At 42.5% G+C, this 21,134-nt stretch overlaps 1 protein-coding gene across 1 annotated transcript in view; it reads right to left on the bottom strand.

The window, feature by feature from the left end:
• The window catches only part of CNTNAP5 (contactin associated protein family member 5), a 490,877-nt gene that overhangs the window by 298,896 nt on the left and 170,847 nt on the right, over positions 1-21,134 (bottom strand). The window contains exon 4 of the mRNA XM_075001278.1: positions 1,230-1,377. Within this exon, the coding sequence (XP_074857379.1) occupies positions 1,230-1,377 (148 nt within the window). The remainder of the gene's footprint in view (positions 1-1,229; positions 1,378-21,134) is intronic.

The raw sequence follows: 21,134 nt of genomic DNA, 5'->3' as shown, positions 1-21,134 counted from the left end.
AGAAGAATATTGGCATTGTTATAGAAAGATTCTGAGAATAGGATGGATGCAGAAGGTCACCAATGAGGAATTATATTGAAAGATACAGCCAAAAGAGAACCTGCTGCAGACGATTATAAAATGGAAGCTACAACTATTTGGGCACATTTGCAGAATGAACGACAAATGAAAAATCAACACCCTGGTATTCGGCATAATGGACGGCTCAAATAAGAGAAGCAGACCCCAAAGAGAACGGATAGACAATATTGTAGATTGGTGCAGAGCTTGTCTACAGACACTAAACCACTCTGCACTGACCCCTCTTGCTATTTTTTTTCATTTTTAGGAAGAAGGGTTTTTTCGAAGATGGAGATTACTTTTGAAACAGTCACATCTACACTGCTTTTCTTCTTTCGAAAGAAGCTCTTTTGAAAGAACAATATGCAAATGAGATGCCAGACATGTAAATCTGCACCTCATTCTCATTTTTGATTTCTCTCATTTGTATGCCTCTTTTGAAAAAGGAATGCTAGTGTAGATACAGCCAGAGAATAGGGGCTATTTCACAATAAACTGTAGTTCTTCCAGGGGCTCTAATCTGAAAAAAATGTCATATGCAGATGCTGTACTTTGAAATAGCAGAATACTATTTTGATATGCATTTTGTGTGCAGATGCACTATTTCAAAATAAGCTTGTCCAGAAAATTTCTTCTGGAATAACTCACTCTGAAATAATGTTACTGCATAGACATAGCCTAAATGTCTTCTAAGAGCCCAGTAAGCGGTGGAAGTGTTGGGAATTCTGCTAGACAATAGAGACCTCCCATGGTCTGGCAAATTCTCTGGTGTGGCACCTTTCAGGCCCTAAGAGTGCTGGACTAGAGAGGTTCAGTCTGTACCTACATCTCTCAGCAAATATGAGCACAGGCCTGGACATCCCCTCTCATGTGACAGACCCAGTACTTAGGAACTCGGAGGGAGCTTGTGAGAAAAAATAGGTCAGTATGGTGAGCTGGGATTTTGTAAAACCTCACCAAACTGTAATCAGAGCATCTCTTCACCTTTTATCTCCAAACAGAAAACAAACCCCCAAAAAGGTCTTTTTTCAGGTCAGTCTGCACCATAAAAGCTACCCATCCAATCCGCTGTCAATGGATTAAAAGTTGTATTCAACTAGGCACACTCCCTGAGGCTTCCTGGAGAATTGACAATGTTGTTTGAGAACATTTGGGTTAAAGGCACTTACTGTAGGAGCAGCCATAGACCTCGACTCGCAGTCCTATTCTTCCACCGGGATTCCATTTCAGAGGGACAAAGCGCAGGAAGTGGGCTTTCATGGAGTGCAGAAGTTTGTGGTGTACGACACTGTCCGCGTTGGCGTTCCCAGTGAAGACCTGCAAGGAGAGAACATTCGGTGAGGCTTTTCCTGGTCAGTCAGTTGTGAGCAAGGAGTTCGTAAACATCTCTCAACAAAAGGAGAAAACTATCTATGGACTGAGGGAGGCTTCAGGATTTCAAAGGCCAAGCTCGATGAAGCATCAAAACTTTGGGAACCTAGCTCCACCATCTCCTAAGACATGCTGCTGAAACGCAGCTACCCTTATGGAGTAAGACAACGCAGCATGTTAACCAAAAAAAAAATTAATATGCTACAATTCTGACAAAAAATCTGTTAAAAATGTAATTTCATCATTCATAGGAAGAGTGACTCATTTAGTTCTATGTTCGTACAGCAACTAATGTCCTGTCTCCTTCTCACAACAGTAACATAAATAACATTCCTTGGAACTCACAAATACCCAAGTGATCAGGACATTTATGAGGGCTGTGGGAACACGGGATCAAATCCCTTCTTTGGAGCATGCAGATTCAGAATGCCCTAGACCCAGGCTTTCAGCTATTGTGCAGTGGAGTGTCAACACACTTCAAAACTTCCAAATATTTTCACAAAACTCAAGTTCTCTTGCAAGCCCTAGTAGTTATTTCACTATTCTGAATATGAACTATGTGAGAGAACTGTGTTTTGAGAATCAACAGACTCTTGGTAAATGCACTTAAAAGACCTCAGTGGGCTGTCTGGATGGATAAAGAGAATCTATACCCTATGGAGGCCTGGTGCAAATAAGCCAGCTACACTAGGTGAATAGAGCTGAATCCACTTATTTTGATGAATTCATTGGCTTTCTGAGTGCAAAGATGTCACATGGACTAAAGACACCACTAATACAACACTGGGCCAGATGTTCTGCTGAGATTGATGGAGGTATTCCAAATTAAGTCAACAGAATTCCATCAGCTGAAGTTCTGGTACACTGCCTCTTAAATTAGACTGTGGCAAAATTGCTGTAACACTCAAAGAGAATGTTTCAGCTAGGTCTGGGTGTGGAAAGACGTAAGAAGGTTCTGTTGGAAGAAGTGTCAGCTCATCAAAGCTGATGCATTAAAAAGTTATTGGGCTTGGGATTTTGTCTCCATCTCACTTGATACACACTCAGGGCAGCAAACACTATATTATTTACAGATCTACCGAAGCAGACTCATATAATGAGGCCAATGATTATCTGCCCTCTCACTTTATTAAGCAGGTAATGGGGTGGGTTCAGATTTTGAACAGCAGGAGAAGTGCTGGTACAGTCCGTGCAGATATGAGGTTAAGTTTCTTTCAGAGGAGTTATTTTAGGATGTAGCTTCTTCTACGTTCCCTGCCAAAGGCCAAGCAATGAATCAAGCTGGAAATAAATTATGAATGTGCAGGTCCCCACCGCACAGATGTTTACCATTTACATTATTACAGTCTTGATTTAAGGACACGCAGGTGCAGAAGCCGCTGCCTACCTTGTGGGTTTTGCCAATGTCACCTCTGTGAGAAAATGGCAGCCGCCAGCACTCCCTGCCTGGAGCCTGGCCGCCAAGGCTCCTGCCTGAACTTCCAGGAATTGGTGGCTCCTGGAGCTCCCTGCCCCGGAGAAGTGGCCACTCATGAATAATTGAATTTGTGAACCTTAAGTTTGCAAATGTGGGAACCCTACTGTACAAGGAGCTGTAAATGAATAAATAAGATATCAAATAAAAGCCATGAGTGCCACAATGCTCCTTCCATAATAAGCAATGCTGTTCTTCCTTTTAATCAGACCTCTTTGGGGGGAAAGCTTATGAATGAACTATAAGAAATGACAACTGCCCAACACAACAGACCTGTATCCAAGTATCTCAAGGAGGACTTCTGAAACGTTCTGGAGAACGTGGATTTCACGCAAGGTGAGAACTGCCTGTTCAGATGTGACAAAGCTGGAGCACAGTGGGGAGAACACCAGTCAACTTGCCATACTTTGCAGCTTGAAAGAGGCTGGGATAATGGAATACTTCTACTAGCTCTATGGATCTAAATGAACTTCAGATGTGCTCAAGTTTCAGTGCATTAGACATTAAGTAAATGGGGCTGTTAAGTTTATGGGGTTGAATTAGGTTGTTTGATCTGAGCCACGGACCTCTAAAAACCTGGTCCAGTACTTGGAATCTATCCTTTCTACTCACACCCGTGAAAACGCCTGTAATAAACAGAAAGGCTCCGTGATGTAACAAACATTGCACAACACTCACAAGGCAGTACAGAATCAAAGTAACTCTTCCATTGACTGTGATGCAACAGCAGTTCCATGCGACCGTCAAATGCATCCATGCTTTGTCAAAGCATGCTGGGTCTGCACACTTTGCTGGTAGTTACGCTGGTCTAGCATGACGAAGAATACAAAGCCTTTTGTCTCAATGGAAAGGAAGCAGCACTCAACAGTTTTAGGAGTTTCCTTGGTATTGGCGCCATCTAAACCTCTCTCTTTTCCAACAAGGACACTGAAGACACATTCAGGAGAAGGGAATTTTCCATGTATGAGAGTCGGACAATAAGGGGAAGGAAATGCAACAACATTTGTGACTGTTTTTAGCCCCTTTCAATTTATGAATTCATTGAAGGCTTGTTTCTGGCTCTGTGAATTGTCTGCCTGTCACCTGCCCCACATAGGGCACCTTGCATGCATGCAGGACCACCACTGGGAGGATAGCAAAGGGGACAGTTGCTCTGGATCTCTTTGAATTGCTCTGATTGCACATGGCTGGGAGGGAATGGTCGGGGAGTCCCAGATTTGTGGTTCTGGTGGCAATGAGGGATGAATTCCTTATGCCCTGCTCATTCTGCCATTGGTCCCGCCCATTCCAGGGTATGTAGCTGGGGCCCCCTCCCAGCTTGCTCTAGAGCCCACATTGGAGCTGCACTCATACACCACCTCAAGCCATGGGTGGCCCTTTTGAGGAGCATGATTTGAAGGGCTACAGTGAGGGATAGCATGCAGGGGCCCATAGCAAGCAGGTAAAGGGCTGCTAGTGAGCATGGAACATACCCATGGAGGGAAGAAACATGAGCTGCCCTGCCAGCCAGTGCTTCCCTGGTCATGCTCACAAGCAGCTCTGGTGCAGGGAGGACTCCAGTTGGCAGCGAAGGGCTGCCACGTAGAAAATCCTACATCCTAGAACACCAGCAGGGCCACCTGGCTGCGCCTATGTGGCCACAGTCCTCTTCTGACCTGCCCTCCAAGGTCTGAAAGTCCCTTGGAGCTGCTCAGACTGGGGTTGAAGAGGTAAAGCACAGAGTGACAGGGTGAAGAGGAAAGGCGTTGTTATGAGAGCAGACCTTGAGGAAAGAAGCAAGGCAAGGGCGGGGCTTTGGAGGAAGATATGGGACATGGGAGGAGCCTAAGAAGAGGCAGAGCAGGGGCAGAGCCTTGAAGGGAAAAGAGGCAGGACAGCAGAGTGTAGTTTTTAGATATTAGAAAGCTGGTCACCCTAGCTGCAACAAACACCTCACTCTCAAGAATTGCAGCCAGGAAGAAGGCACTCTTCTAAGCATGGAAAAAGGGTAACACAAAAACTTGTAAGTAAACTTCTACACTTTTCTCTTTTCTCCATAGTTTGCCTTTTCAGCCTTTAGCCTCAAATTGATGCAACAGCAATATTTTTGTTCCTATCCTAAGCTTTTCTGTATTGTCTCGACAATCTCAAACAAAAGCGATGGTCATCCCACATTTAGCTGCCTTTTATGTGTGGGTGGAATAATTTCCATGGATAATTTTAAATCTCACTTAATACTAGAGTGTACTTTGGAGTGACGGATGCTAGAAAATATTGGAACTGTTGTTAGTAACAATAGAACTGGGAGGAACTTACTGAAAAAAATAAAGTTGTAAAATCGAAGAACTGTCAAACATAAGCAGATAAGTCCTGTTTCTTTTTGGCATCTAACTCTTTACCTCCAAAAAAGATCTACAATAATTGATATAGATTAAACCTTGTCACATCAGAAAAGAAATATTTCCCTAGAACCTTGACTAGATTAACCTTCACCAATAGACTGCAACAGCTCTTTTCATTGTGAGTGCCCACATTAATCATACACTTCAGGCTGTTCTTTTGCATAAAGCTCACAGAGGCTTGCATGATGTGTATTGTATTAGTGGGATTAACAATGCAGTGAAAGTGTTTATGTCTAGTGCCATTGGGCAATGCTTCGAACCCTCCTCCCATTTAGTTTAATCAAAGTGAGTGTAAATTGTTTCTCTTGGTCCAGCTTATGGAGGATAATTTATCAGCTGGATCCAGCATCAAAGCACCAGAGAAGTGTTAGTTACTCCATGCAATCGTCACCTCAAATGAATATTTGACTTTATTATCTCATATTATTTCCTTGTTTTGTAGTTCAACATCACTTTTATCTGGAGCTGCAAAATAACATCCTATGAAAGGGGATGGATAAGTAGATTCAATTTTCCCCAGTGTTTTGTAAAATGGTGAAGAACATCAATTTTTCAGTCAATGTCATTTTGCAAATTTTGCTGGGAGCAAGAAAAACTTCACAACCTCAGACACAGCACCTGTGTATCTCGCGAGACCAACATAGGTTTATCTAATGGCACTGTATCTTTTTTTTCCCAAACTTTTCACTGAAACTTTATTAGCACAACAAAGATAATCTTTTTCCATATAGATGTTGGTAGCAGTGGAAGAAGAATGAAACTTGGGGTATTTCCACACAAGGCTGATCAAAATTATATCAATTTTCAAGTTCTATCAAGATTTTTGAAATTTATTTTTAATAAGATGTCTGTGCAAGTGTTTTGAGCAACTCTTCTTAAAACATGAATCAAAATGGAAAGACTTCTGCTGCTAGTTCACTGAATGTTACTGGCCAGAATCTCAGTGTCTTGTATGCTGATGTAACTCCCTTGAAGTCCAATTATATCAAATGGAAGATTTAGCTTACTGTTTTCTAGGCTTTTGTCTTAAGAACATAATAAATATATCAACTTTATGTCACGACACCCAATCCTGTCCTACAGAAATACTACTAAAAAGCTGCTAATATCCCATCATTCAGTCAGTATCTTATGTTCTTATGTTCTTATGTACAGCTCCCAGCTCTGGCTCAGCAGACTAGTCCCTTCCAACCCAGGCGAGTAAGGAGGGGAGAGAGCAGATGAGCAGAAAGTAATGGAGGACTAGGGAAGAGGAATGAACTAGGGTGGGATCTCCAGGAAGACAGAAGGAAGAGGCAGGGCCATTGAATGGGAACAGGCATTGCAGGGGAGGTTCTAGAACTCCTGCTGCAGTATCCAGTTTTTAAATATTACAAGGGGTAAGGGAGTTACATTTTCAAGTTGACGGCCAATGCTAATGAGGCCACTCAGTCAGTGTGGGTGTGGCCAACTCCCAACAGCTGATGAGGTGTCCTTAGCACTGGTCCTCCGCTTAATAAGGTAACTCCCTTCTTTTCATATTTATCCCTGCCTCTGTAACTTCTACTGCATGAGACTGATGAACTGGGTCTTTGCCCAGGAAGCTTATGTCAAATAAATCGGTTAGTTTTTAAGGTGCCACATGACTCCTCGCTGGTTTGTGGCACATGGATATCTGCATAGGATAAGGAGGGGCTTCTTCTACTCACCCATCAGAAAGGCATTCAGCTGTCTGTATGCCAGTGCTTTACATTAAATGTGAATGCTTAAAGCCAGGTGCAAACATCAAGTCATCTTGCTGTCATTAATTAATGCTTTCCTCTGCTCCCATCGCGAGGCAGTCATTGTAAACTGAGGCAAGCATATGATAGTGAAACAGTAAATACTACATTGATTGTTTTATTCCAGTCCGACCTTCTATAGCTAGAAATTGGAGCTGGGAAATCGGCCGATGTTTACTCTCCACAACAGGAGCTCTCTAAGAAACAGATTCGTCTATATAGATGTAATTCACTAGTTAACTGAGAAGACTTTATAGATGGTACTCAATAGCATCCATCATTGTTCCTGGGGTCTGTAGGACCAATAAAACTTGCAGACCCTGTCTACAGACACCTGCCTTGTCATCAGAGACAAAGCTTTGATTTCCAGCTCCAGTTTCTCATGTTGTCTAGCAAGGAGTGGGGGCACTGTTATGGCAACACAATCCAACACAGATAAGTCCAGAAGAGATCATAGGTGATAATCTAGACCAGTGTTTCTTCAACTTTGTTCCACAGAACACTGGTGTGTTCTGAGCATTATGAAAAATGCACTGATGATCTATATTTTCTGTTATTAAAACCAGATACAATGTTACTTCTTCATGGCTCTGATAGCTGATTAAATTACTTAATGTTCTTTTTGTTGTATGTCTGGCTATTTGTTTTTTCTGGTGTGACAATTTTTTCCAAGAAAATTTTCATAGGTCCCCACTTAAAAATATTATTGTTTAGCATTCCATGGTCTCAAAGAGTTTAAGAAACACCGATCTAGATTCAGAGAGGTAGCTGTGTTAGTCTGTAGCTTTGAGAACAACAAGAAGTCCTGTGGCACCTTATAGACTAACAGATATTTTGGAGCATAAGCTTTCGTGGGCAACGACCCACTTCATCAGCTGCATGAGTGGGGGAGTGGTTTCAGAGGGGTATTTAAAGAGTGGGGTAGCAGTAAAAGGGAGGGCCAGAGCTGACAAGGTCTATTCAGCCAGATGGAAATGGCCCATTATTAATAGTACATATCAAAAGAGGAAAAAACAAGTCAGATCAGACAGGGGGATATGACCCATTGTCAGAGTCTAACAGGGAGATAGTATCTAATGGGTGTTAATATCTCCCCATTAGACTCTGACAATGGGTCATATCCCCCTGTCTGATCTGACTTGGTTCTTCCTCTTTTGATACCTACTATTGATAATGGGCCATTTCCACCTTGCTGAATAGACCTTGTCAGCTCTGGCCCTCCCTTTTACTGGGACCCCACTCTTTAAACACCCCTCTGAAACCACACCCCACTCAACTCATGCATCTGATGAAGTGGGTCTTTGCCATCGAAAGCTTATGCTCCAAAATATCTATTAGTCTATAAGGTGCCACAGGACTTCTTGTTGTTCTCACTGATCTAGATTGTAGACTGACCTGTGCAACATAAGACACAAGACTTCCCTAACTAATTACTGTTGAAAGTGACAGGGAATGTACCAAAATCTTTTGTAAGCAGTTCTGATAGTTAATCACACTCACTGTTAAAAATGTGCCTTATTATCAGCCAAAATTTGCCTAGCTTCAAACTTTAGCAAGTGGATCTTGTTTCTTTCCCAGAGTATTTTCATACCTTGAAGATTTACTTTACAGCTCCCATTCTGTCCTTCAATTTCATAAAGTAAAATTTTACCTAAAGTCACAACAAAGTTAGGACTTAAATATCAGAATCCTCCCAAGAAGCGGATATGCTGGTTATCAATACTTTTCACTGAAAGACAGCAAAGGAGCTGGGGAGAAGGGAAGAATCAATAGCTACCTAACCAGCCCTTCTTCCAAGATGTGACATCCAGCTCAGAGAACTCTTTCATTCATTACTCTCTTAAGAGGAGGCGAGTGAAGGGACCCGTGAATTGGGTCAACAAGTGATATCTGATTTAGAGCAAAAAATCTCAGGCACACAACATTTCGAGAACATGACAGGATGAAATAATTGCTTTAAAGTAGGTGTCTGGAAATGATCTGAGTAGGTATGCTTCAAAGAGTGACAAGCGGAGAAAAAATAAGTTTGTCAAATAATCTGATCCACAAAGAGGAAGGGCAACTTATCAGGAAATATCCTTTCAAAGATTCCACAATTCCACTGGGCCTTTATGATAGATAAAAAAGCTATTTTCTATGTTCACTGTTAGGTCTCTGAAGAAGTTCAGTCAATCTAGTATCGATCAATACTGGAATATTAAAATACACTTGAATTCATTTGCAAACAATACAGAGTATTAATGTACATGTAAGAACGTCCATTATCAATACAGTGACTCAAAATTACACGTACAACTTGAACCTTTCTTGTCTATCACCCTCAGGACCTGACCAATCCCAGATGAGAGAATTTGCCAGATGGTGGGAGGTCAATATTATCTAGCAGCATTACCAATGTTTCCACTGCTTATTGGGTCTTTGAAGACGTTTAGGGGTAAATCACAGCTAAATAACAGCACAGAACACTGAGAGCCAGGACTGGTGGCTGTAAACAGACTTTATAGGGCTGTGGGAAACGGCCACACCCAAGATACGTGGTCATCCGGCTAACAAAAATTATGCTGGATTATGAATGTTTCTGGATTAGAGAGGTTCAACCTGTATCAGGACAAAAGTATTTACATACACTTGAAAGCAACTGGCAGGAACAGAGAAACATGTCATTAAGGAGGTGTTACTTTTCCATGTACCTAAACAAACAGATGACATAATCTCCTGAAAACAATGTGCAGCATGAATGCACATTATCAGAACTTCATGGCAGAAAGTTCTTGAGAACATTCCCAGAAAGCTTTGCTTCTGGCTATCAAGGTACTCATGGAGTCTGCAGTACTGAAGCACCTGGGCAGCTCTAAATCAAGAACATTTTTATTCTCATTGCACCCTATAAGCATGCCCATTTTACAGCTCAGAGGTGGAGATACAGAATAGACTGAGTGACTCAAATGTGGAGATATGTCTATCTCATAGAACAGGAAGGGACATTCAGAGGTCATTGAGTCCAGTCCTCTGCCCTCACAGCAGGACCTACCTCCAGCCCGCACAGATTTTTTTGTTAATCCATTTGCCCCAGATCCCTAAATGGCCCCCTCCAGGGCTGAGCTCACAACCCTAGGTTTAGCAAGCCAGGGCTGAAGCCACGGAGCTATCCCTCCCCCTCTTGCCCAGGGTCACACACGAAGGCTGTCTTAGCAAGGAATTAAGCCTAGACCTAAATCCTTGTTCAGTATCTCAACTGCTTAGAGCTCCCACTCTGTCTGATTAGAAGTGAAGAGCTGGATTGCACTCAGGACATTAGAAAGTCTAAACATGCCACAAACAATGTTTCCTCCGATCTTTTCCACTCATGTGCAGAATAATTTTATATGCACCGAGATGTGTGAGCATGTGTACCACCAACAGAAACAAAAAAAAAATCTAGCTGTGAAAGCTCTGCTAATCAGCAAGATGACATCTGAATCTCTCCTGAGCAGCCACACAAATGCATAGCTTATAGGGAACACTGGCTATGCGTGACAATTCAATTAAATGATCAAATGGTCTTTTCTGGCCTTGAAATATATAAAGTTTGTCATGGACATGCCACCACAAACTATTTATGCAAAGATAATGCATGTGTATGTTCTGATTGTTTCACACCCTAGGAGTTCATTGCCAAGAGAGCTGCTTGAAAAAGCTTTGATCCCCATAAAAAGAACGAAAAAAAGATATTTTTGTGGGAAATTTCTGATATTACACTTCAATTTCAACAGAAAATTTCTTCTACATTTGCTTTTTCAAAGCAGAATATGCAATTCAAAATGGAAAATTTCTCTTTAATTTCAAAGTTTTCCATGGAAAATATAATAAACACATTTTTCTCCATTTATTTTTTTTAAATAACAAAGCCCATTTTTGGCAGAAAAAAAATCATTTTATAAATATTAACTCCTTATCTAGCAGGAAGACAGTACATCTTGCATGTGAGGTGTTTGCAATCCAAATGCATTTTTTGCAGCCTGAGACCTCCAATTCTCTGCAGATTACTTTCAAGAATGCATACGCCAGGAAAAATTTAGGCTGGAAATCAGAAGAAGTTTTCTAATCATCAGAGGAGTGAATATTTGAGCAGCAATCTCGGTAGGAAGTGTAGAGACAAAAATCCTAACTGACTTTAAGGAGCAGCAGCTTTCCTAGAATTACTGTGAGGAACAGGTAGATGGACACTGTCACTTAATGGTTAGAGCCAGGAAGAAGAACCAGAATTCAGAGCCAGAGTTAGAAGCCAGAGAAGGGAGCAAGGAAGGAGCCAACTGAGACATGGCTGGGAACAAAGCAGACAGAGGAGAGTTTGTAGCTTCAGGTGTAAGCAGACCTGTTTGCTCTTTGCAGCTGACAGGGTGATTTGGCTGGTCAGGAAACTCTGTTACAGCCCAGCTGGGCTCATTCACTGGACAGCCCCCGGCTCAGCTGAAAGCCCATGAAGATGTCATGGTTTCCTGTGTCAGCAGTAAACTTAACTCATGGACCCAAGAGCTCCCACCCAGTCCCATGTATCTTTTCACATTGCATCATCCCTATTCATTATTTGTATCATACTGGAATGTACAGCACATACTTCCACCTCTAGAAGGTCCACTTAGTGACATCAGGCAAATTTCCCTTAAAATGTGAAGATTCTGCTGGAATTTCTCCTATATCCATAGATGTGCAGGAAATGGTTAAACAGCCCAAGGAACACATAACTCAGAAGAGGCTCTATTTATTTTGGTTTTGGCTCTCCCTGCCCCCTCGCCCCCCCAAAAAAGAACTGCTACAAAAATCTCATGGTTTCATTTGTTCTTACGGCTTTTTTTTATGCTTCCACAACTTTTTGTCAACCATGAAACCAATTCCCTTGTTGCATGTGTCTTGAATTTATTTATCTTGCTGCCACAGCTTAGGCAGAGTGAAATTTGTTTAACTGGGTCTCAACCGTGACGATCATTTATTTATTCTCCAAAACCTGCATGCTTCACAACAATCATGAAATGGGACGAGGACTCACTTGGAGTGGCCCTCCCAGATTTACTGTTCAGGCAACGTCATGCTCCTTGTCCATGGTGCATATTCCTAGCGTTATTTACAGTCCCAAACAGATGGGAAGAAATAGCCAGGAAATGCTACTTGTCAGCTATTGGCCCGGATTTGGAACCCTGGAAGGAGGCAGTGGAAACCATGAAATCCACTTGGAAAGCAGACAACCAGCCAGAACAGCCACTTGGCAACTCCTGCTTCTCTAAAAAGCCCGAAGGCTGGTCTAAAGCAGGAGGACCAGTGCCCATGGATGTCTTTCAAATCTCCAGCCATCTTCAGTTGTACTCTGATTGTATATTACATCTTCCCCATGGCAAACCTCCAAAGAATAGTAACAGAGAGAAAGCCACGCTAGTCTATATACTATCAAAACAAAAAAGCAGTCAAGTAGCACTTTAAAGACTAACAAAATAATTTATTAGGTGGTGAGCTTTCGTGAGACAGACACACTTCTTCAGACCATAGCCATACCAGAATAGACTCAATGTTTAAGGCATCAAAGTGGACTGTTTTTGGTTCTCTATGCCTTAAATATTGAATCTGTTCTGGTATGGCTATGATCTCCAGAGAATGTTGGCCATGGTGTTGATTTCTTCCCTCCTCAGGCACATGTGAACCATCCCATCTCTCATAGCCTGGTCCAGTCTCTCGCTCACTGCAGGGAAACCACTTTGTTGGGCTTCGGTACAATTGCTGAACCTCACATTCTTCTATGCCCTCTGGATTTATGTAGTAACTAATAACGATTCCTACTTCTGGGCCACTCAAGTGTACACTCAGGTGCAGATAGAGTCTGCACCTCTGAGAAAGTGGGACCCAGAATTTCCCAACACCCTCCTTTAGTGCAACACAAGAGTAAAGCAAGATTCCAGGTTTCACAAAGCAATTTCTTAACCACAGTTTGTCTTTTAAAAAGCACTAGAATTATAGATTTTAGGAATACAACATGTCTTAGCTTTGTTCATTTCAGTCTGAACTCAACACCTCTTGTGAATCCTGGAGTTAGACCAAGTCCTTAGCTCAGGGAGCCTCTCCAGACTTGTCCTAACTCCCCTGTTTCCAGCCGTGGAACCATCCCCCAGCAGAGAGGCATTTCCAAGCCCTGACTACAAGTGCCCCCCACTCAGTTTTGGGGCGAAGAGTTGTTCAAAGTCAGACGCCTTGTTGGTACTAACCCCCTTGTGGTCCAGTTAGGGTAGAGAAATTTGACGTTGATAGCCTTTGATTGCTAAATCAGACTTTCCTGATGTATATTTCCCAGGAGGTGTCATGTCTCTACAAAGCTACAAAAAATGTTCAAAGTTGCATTGATGGCTACATCCAAAATGGATGGATTCACCAAGCAATCTAACATACAAGTATCTCCCAATATGTCACTGCTTGCTCCCCGCACCACCACCCCACACACTGACTCAGACACCTTATGGTTCCTTCACACCCTATAGAATCCCACACTCTCAGGAAGGAGGGCCACTCTAAAAGTCTGCCAGGGAACGGACATGCCCATTTATCTAGTAAGCTGCCCATAGTGTGCCTATAACCTTGACATCTAGACAATGGACAGGGATTTAGGAATAAGATTCCTATCTCTTCCGCACCTCCCCCCTCCTCTTTAGTTATTTTGCCAAAGGTACTTTCAGATACAACTGTCTCTCATTCCTGATTGCTTTGGGGATTTCATTCAAAGGCCTCAAACAACAGCAATAATGACAATAAAGATTTAAGCCTCATCTACTTCCATTCCTCATGCCTCAAGATAGTCTCCTGCTATTCAGCTCCTGTTTTCCTTTCATCGTTTTCTTCTTCTGACTCCCAATAGTAACCCAAATTCAGTCTCTGCTTGGTGTGCAGCCATGGGTTAATTTTGATATTCAATGTGAGCTATTTATATCCATTGAGAAGAAGCTAGACTGTGCACATATGAAAAAAAATATGCTTATTTCATTTCTCCTTTATCACTTTGAGATACTTAAGAAAAATGACATTTCTAAAACCATACACATTCAGGAACAGGTTGAACTGCTCTCATCCAGCACCCTCAGCACCTGCCCAGTGCCAAACCAGAGAATTTGGCAGATCACGGGTAGTTAATATTGTCTAGCACATTTCCAAATCTTCCACTATTTAATGGGCTCTTAGAATATGTGTAAGGGTAAATTACAGATAAATAACAGCACAGAACACTAAGAGCCAGGACTGGTGGCCGTAAACAGGCTTTATAGGACCACATGAAACTTGCCCACACCCCTGATACATGGTCATCCGGCTAACTAAAATCATGTCAGATGACGGATATTGCTGGATGAGAGAGTTCTGGATTAGAGAGGTTCAACCCATAGTACACATGAAAACAATAAGGCTAATTTCACAGAAATCACATTTTCTTCAAACATGTTGAGAAATTGCATAGGACAAACCTCAAGCCAATTTTTAGGCAGCCAGCTATAAAATTGAGTCAGAGAGAGACAGGCCTTCTTTTCAGACTTGCAGCTAGAAGCATCTGGAATGTTAAACTGGACACAAAGACAAAGAGGAGAGAATTTGAAGGTAAAGAAAAGGAGCCTACATTAGGTAGATCCCCTTGAATAAACAAGCAGGATGTATAATACTTCTAGCAAGGACTATCATTAACCACGTACAACAGCTCTGAGCACCAGTTGGATGTCGCAGTTTCACAGTGACTCAAACTCTCTCCCCCAGTGGGCAGTTCTTAGCTGTTAAATCAATATTTTGTGCTCTTTTTATATCACATTCTTAGAACTTCCAAGATAGCTCATGACTTTAAAGTACTACATTTCTGCTGCTCAGCAGGGAAAGTGTGTTTTCAGAAGGATGCTCTTTTGTATTAGCACTGTGTTCTGCTTATCTACAAGCAAACGTTAAGATGCACCTGCAACTGAAAATATATCTACCATTAAGGGTACATTTCAAATCTCTACATTGCATGCAAACAAGCAGCTCACATAGCTAAAGGTGGCTTTTCCAGACTCATTCATGCTTCCTGGTTTTTCATAAAATAAATATTTACATTAACCAGTGTTTCCAATGACTTGCTTCCGGGCAATTTGCAAATGTCTCACTTGATTCTGTATTCTTCATGTAGCAAACTCTTGTCAACATCCCCATCAACTGGGGAAATTCAGGATTGGTGAGTCAATTTGTTAATTCATCTCCACTCCACTCAAATGAAATAAGCATCATTTATCCCCATGCAAGCACTGAAGAAAGAGATTCAGATATGAAGGAACTTGCCCAAAGAAACATGGCAAATTAGAAGCAGAGTCAGATTGGATGCCATGAGTTCCACGCTCTCAGTCTTCTACTGAAACCATTATACTTGAAAGCAATAGATCAATTTGCATCATCATTGCTTCATTCCAGTCATCACAGGGAAAAAACAAAATCACGCTTTGGAATAAAAACCAAAAAGCAGTCCAGCAGCTCTTTAAAAACTAACAAAATAATTTATTAGGTGGTGAGCTTTTGCGGGATGGACCCACTTCTTCAGACCATAGCCAGACCAGAACAGACTCAATATTTAAGGCACAGAGAACCAAAAATAGTTACCAATGTTGATAAATCATAAAAACTATAATCAAGGTAGGCAAATCAGAAGAGAAAATATCTGACTCTTGACTTCCCCCCTCCTACCGCCCCTCTTCTCTTCTGATTTGCCCACCTTGATTACAGTTTTTCTGATTTATCAACCTTGATAAATATTTTTGGTTCTCTGTGCCTTAAATATTGAGTCTGTTCCGGTATGGCTATGGCCTGAAGAAGTGGGTCTGTACCATGAAAGCTCACCGCCTAATAAATAATTTTGTTAGTCTTTAAAGTGCTACTGGACGGCCTTTTTGTTTTGATAGTATATAGACTAACACGGCTATCTCTCTGTTACTATTCAACACTCTGGAATAGTATCTATAAGGAAATGGCTCACCATTCCTGCAAAAGGCAGCAAAACAGGAACATAGCATGACCTATCTTTTACGTATCAACCAAAGTGCATTTCTTCTCAAGCACCCCTTTTACAGTACAAATGGTCTGGTGAAGCAAAATGAAGTGAGGTATAAACAAGCCCAGGGTGCATTACTTGGACATCCAGAATACCTTAAATCACAACAATTTGCCATTACAGTGATTTGATACTGCTGTAACTCTCACCCAAGCCAATTAAATCAAAATAGCCTATTCTTAAAAGCAAAACTGGCAGAGGCGTTCACAGCTATCCACAGTGAGTTCAACTTTCTCTTTAGGTGTAGAAGATCCAGTGGTAGAGACATTTAAAACAAGACTGGACAAATCACTGCAGGTTGAACCTCTCTAATCTGGCACGTCAGGGGTAGGCCAGCAGCAGACGATGGGGGGTCAATATTGTCTAGCAGAATTACCAACATTTCCACTGCTCACAGAAGAAGTGTGTGGTAAATTAGAGCTACATAACAGCACAGAAGACTTACAGCCAGGACTGATGGCTGGAAACAAACTTTCAGGGACCACAGAAAACTTTGCCACATCCATGATAAATGGTCGACCACCTAACTAAAATCATGCTAGATTACGGATGTTTCTGGATCAGAGAGTTCTGGATTAGAGAGGTTCAACCTGTAGAAATAAGTACCCGAGGCAACAATCATACAATATAAGGAAAGAATACTATGGCCGTGTCTACACGAGCCCCAAACTTCGAAATGGCCACACAGCTGATGGTAATAAGGGGGCTTCGAAGTAGGCGGGGTCCTTTCAAAAAGGAGCCCCGTTGGGACGAGACGCGCAGTGGCGAGGCGCGTCAATTTCGAAGTGCCGCAGCCGCCCACATGCTAATGAAGTGCTGAATATGCATTGCAGCACTTCATCAGTAAACTTCGAAATGGCCATTTGTGTGGCCATTTCGAAGTTTGGGGCTCGTGCAGACGTAGCCTACAAGAGATAAGAATTCTTTTTCCTTCATGACCTGTGGCTTCAATGTTCCCATAGAATATCCATAAAATTCACACCCAGATGCAGCACCAGAAACAAATATTGCCCTGGATTTGCATATTCTCAGCAAAGAATCAATGGGTGAGGTAACATAACCTATTGAACTAACTTCTCTTGGTGAAAGAGACAAATAATTTTTTAAGCTATATGGTGTACTTCCCTCACCTGTGACTGTTTAATAAATACAACACATTCTACAAAATAAGAATCTTCCTATTCAAATTCCCTTCTATAGTTTCTTTAAGTACCCTAATATGGCTTGATTTACTTAGCGTGTAAGATCTTCCAAAAAGGGACAATATCTTGTCCAGTTCTATGCAGCCGAGACAGACACCATTTAAGACTGTGTGTAAGTTTACTTATGTGAGTAGCTCCACTGAAATCAAGGGGACTTCTCAACAAGCATTAAGCTGTATATTAAGTGCTTGCTGGCCTAGGGCTTACTTTTGTGCAGAACAGAATTCAATGTGGCCTGGAACCTGACTGAGGTCTAAAGTACCAACTTCCTTTCACCCATGCTCCCAGGAAGACCCAAAAGTGGACATTACAAACAGTTCCACCATATTTTGATGCTAACCACACTCTATACTCTTCTGGTGAGAAACAATCCACTTATCCTACACAAAACAGTCAGAATCTCCCCTTCTCAAATTCTGCAATGTGGCTGTACGTTGTCAATAGACAATTTTGTCCCTTTTAATGAATTTTAGCCAAGTCCAACTCTAATATTTTTACAGCAGAAGGAGTACAAACTATTAAATCCAAAAGTCTGTGCTGTCAGCTGCAGCCCTTGGCAATACTGTAAAGTGACTGTATTTTGAAGTCCACTAAAATCCCACTTACTTCACTGGAAAGTATTTCATTTCACCCTTGAAACACAGGGTCTGCATGGCCTAAAACTGAGGCCCTTGCACAATATAATTTCATTTTGTGAACAAAAGAATAAAGAATTGTTCAGCATACATCTATGTATTTGTAGTTCTCCTTACTAATTCAGTGCAGGTAGAACCTTGCTTGAGTTTCAATCATTAACTTTCTCTGTGACATTTGTGGTTACAGTAGCATGTCATCTACGAAATGGTATTACCACTAAGTGCCTCCGAACCAGAGAAAATTCCTTGAATAACTCAGATCATAATGACGCTCTTGGTTTCTATTTTATTAAAAGTAGTGACAATATTGGTTAAAATTATTCATGGATAGGCACATTAGAAACATACAGAAAGACCTATTAGTTAGATAGCACACAACAGAAAACTGACACTCTGGCTAGACTGAATTCAGTGAAAGGATGCTCAGTAAGGCAGACAGCTAATAAACACTTGCAGTAATGCATGACCCTCCATTTCTTTGCAAATGATGTATATGAAAAAATCAGACTCACACATTGTGTTCATATGGTATCACTAGACATCCATACGGACCGCCAATAGGTCTGGAAGCATGTGCTCAGAGCTAAAGTGTGGAAAGCAGGTTGAAATTTTGGTGCTATCAACACCACACATTTCATGTATATGACTATAGCCAAAGCACTCACAGCCATATTTTCAATACTTGTCTCTTGACAATACCTGCTTCAGATTTCAGCCCAACTTGAGATACCTCAGGGACAACGTTCCTTTTAAACATTTCTATCCATGTGCAGAACAAATTTTGTTAAGGTACTGGCACTGAGGCACACGGATGCGTGACACCATTACAAACACATGCTGCTGATTGTGGGGGCTCTGCTAATGAGCTGGGCAGCATTTAAATCTCTCCTGAGTGATGGCCTGGTGCTCAGATTAGAGGGAAGGGGAACACTGCCTGGGGGCTCCAGGTGCTCAGCAACTCTGAAAAATCAGGTCACGAGTGAGTTGCCCTTGTTACACTAGGTAAGTAATTGATGGATGCAGGAATAGAAGTCAGGTCTTCGCACTCCCAGAGGGATGTTAGATCACAGTGCCTCCCGCAAATGGTATCATGTCATTTATTGATTCTGAACTTCTGCTCCAACTAGCATAGTATCCAGCCTTGGAGGTATCTCAGGAAATGCCACCTTTGTCTGGCTGGTGCCTATATGGGACCTATATCTCATGCCAACACTCACTCAGCTTCAGCTCACCCACATCTAGGAGCAGGTATGCCAAGCTGAGACGTATCCACAATGCCTTTCAGATAGCGTGTAGCAATTTTATGTGCCTGGTTGCCCTGCCGTTCACCTCTGCTCCAGTCCTTAGATCACACACTCTTTCCAAACTCAAGAACAGGTGGTGGAATCTCCATCCCTTGAGGTTAACTCCTGAGCTGTGTCTACACGTGCACGCTACTTCGAAGTAGCGGCACTAACTTCGAAATAGCGCCCGTCGCGGCTACACGCGTCGGGCGCTATTTCGAAGTTAACTTCGACATTAGGCGGCGAGACGTCGAAGTCGCTAACCTCATGAGGGGATCGGAATAGCACCCTACTTCGACGTTCAATGTCGAAGTAGGGACCGTGTAGACGATCCGCGTCCCGCAACGTCGAAATTGCCGGGTCCTCCATGGCGGCCATCAGCTGGGGGGTTGAGAGATGCTCTCTCTCCAGCCCCTGCGGGGCTCTATGGTCACCGTGGGCAGCAGCCCTTAGCCCAGGGCTTCTGGCTGCTGCTGCGGCAGCTGGGGATCCATGCTGCAGGCACAGGGTCTGCAACCAGTTGTCAGCTCTGTGTATCTTGTGTTGTTTAGTGCAAGTGTGTCTGGGAGGGGCCCTTTAAGGGAGCGGCTTGCTGTTGAGTCTGCCCTGTGACCCTGTCTGCAGCTGTGCCTGGCACCCTTATTTCGATGTGTGCTACTTTGGCGTGTAGACGTACCCTCGCAGCGCCTATTTCGATGTGGTGCCGTGCAACGTCGAAGTTGAACATCGACATTGCCAGCCCTGGAGGACGTGTAGACGTTATTCATCGAAATAGCCTATTTCGATGTTGCTACATCGAAAGAAGCTATTTCGATGTTGGCTTCACGTGTAGACGTAGCCCTGGTGTGACAAAGCCCTAGCTGAGATTATTTAGTTGGAATGGGTCCTGCTTTTGGCTGGGGGGGCTGAACTTGATGACCTCCTGAGGCCTCTCCCAGCCCTAGGATTCTATGAACAGTATTCAGGAATCCCGATCAACACCTAACTTCTGGCAAAGAGCATTGTGCCCACCAGTAAGGCTGATTCACATGAAGTTATTGTTGCTTGTTTGTTTGTTTTTGTTTGCAGGTCTCTCTAATCTCTGCAGCCTTTAGAGAAGAGTTTAGGCCAAGCAATGGACATCTGTACTGTACATCTGAAAGTCCAACTCATGGGAAATCCTTAAGGGTTTAGTGAGATGGGATGTGCTGCTGCTTCTTTAAAAACTAAATTTGTTAATTTCACCCAGCGAAAAAACCTCTTCCACAACAGGTTTTCTATATTGCCGTCATTTAGAGCACAGCATGCCACAAGAGACACATGTTCCTTATTTGGGTCATTGGTCACATTTTCTAATGCAGGCACAGCACATGGGCAAGGTGAATGGTGAAATGGCACAAGCCCTAAGCTTGGCTTCAAGAGATCTGGAACCGTATCCCAGGACAGCAACACATTTCCTTTCTGCTGAGGACTTACAATAAGTTAGGCAATGTGACCTTGAATGGGGCAAAATAGGTGCCTTGGATGGTGAGTCATAAAAACCAGTGTGCTAGACACAAAGCCATATAAACTTGCCATTGGAAAATGCCAACAAGAAGAAGAGTATGCTAAGCCCCAAGCCTCTCCCCTACATCCGGGTTGCATGGAGATACCTAACCCTGCTAATGAATCAAAGGTGGTCACTTCTCTCTGGAGATGGCAGCTGTGCTATTTTGTAAGACCCGGGAGAGGACAACAGGACTTCCCTTGTAACGTTTAGACCAGTGGTGTCTGTTCTCAGCTGACACTCACTCTCTTACATCTACTATATATTTGAGAGACTTTGTCTGTCTGTCCATCTGTTCAGGAACTCCTCCTAAATAGTAAGAGTGAGGACCACCAAATTTGGTATGCAGCTTCCTTTCACCATAACTCTAAGC

Source organism: Carettochelys insculpta, chromosome 8, assembly GCF_033958435.1.
Source record: "Carettochelys insculpta isolate YL-2023 chromosome 8, ASM3395843v1, whole genome shotgun sequence".
Lineage (NCBI taxonomy): Eukaryota > Metazoa > Chordata > Testudines > Carettochelyidae > Carettochelys > Carettochelys insculpta.
The sequence above is the reverse complement of the archived record's forward strand: the minus strand, read 5'-3'. Positions and strand labels throughout refer to the sequence as shown.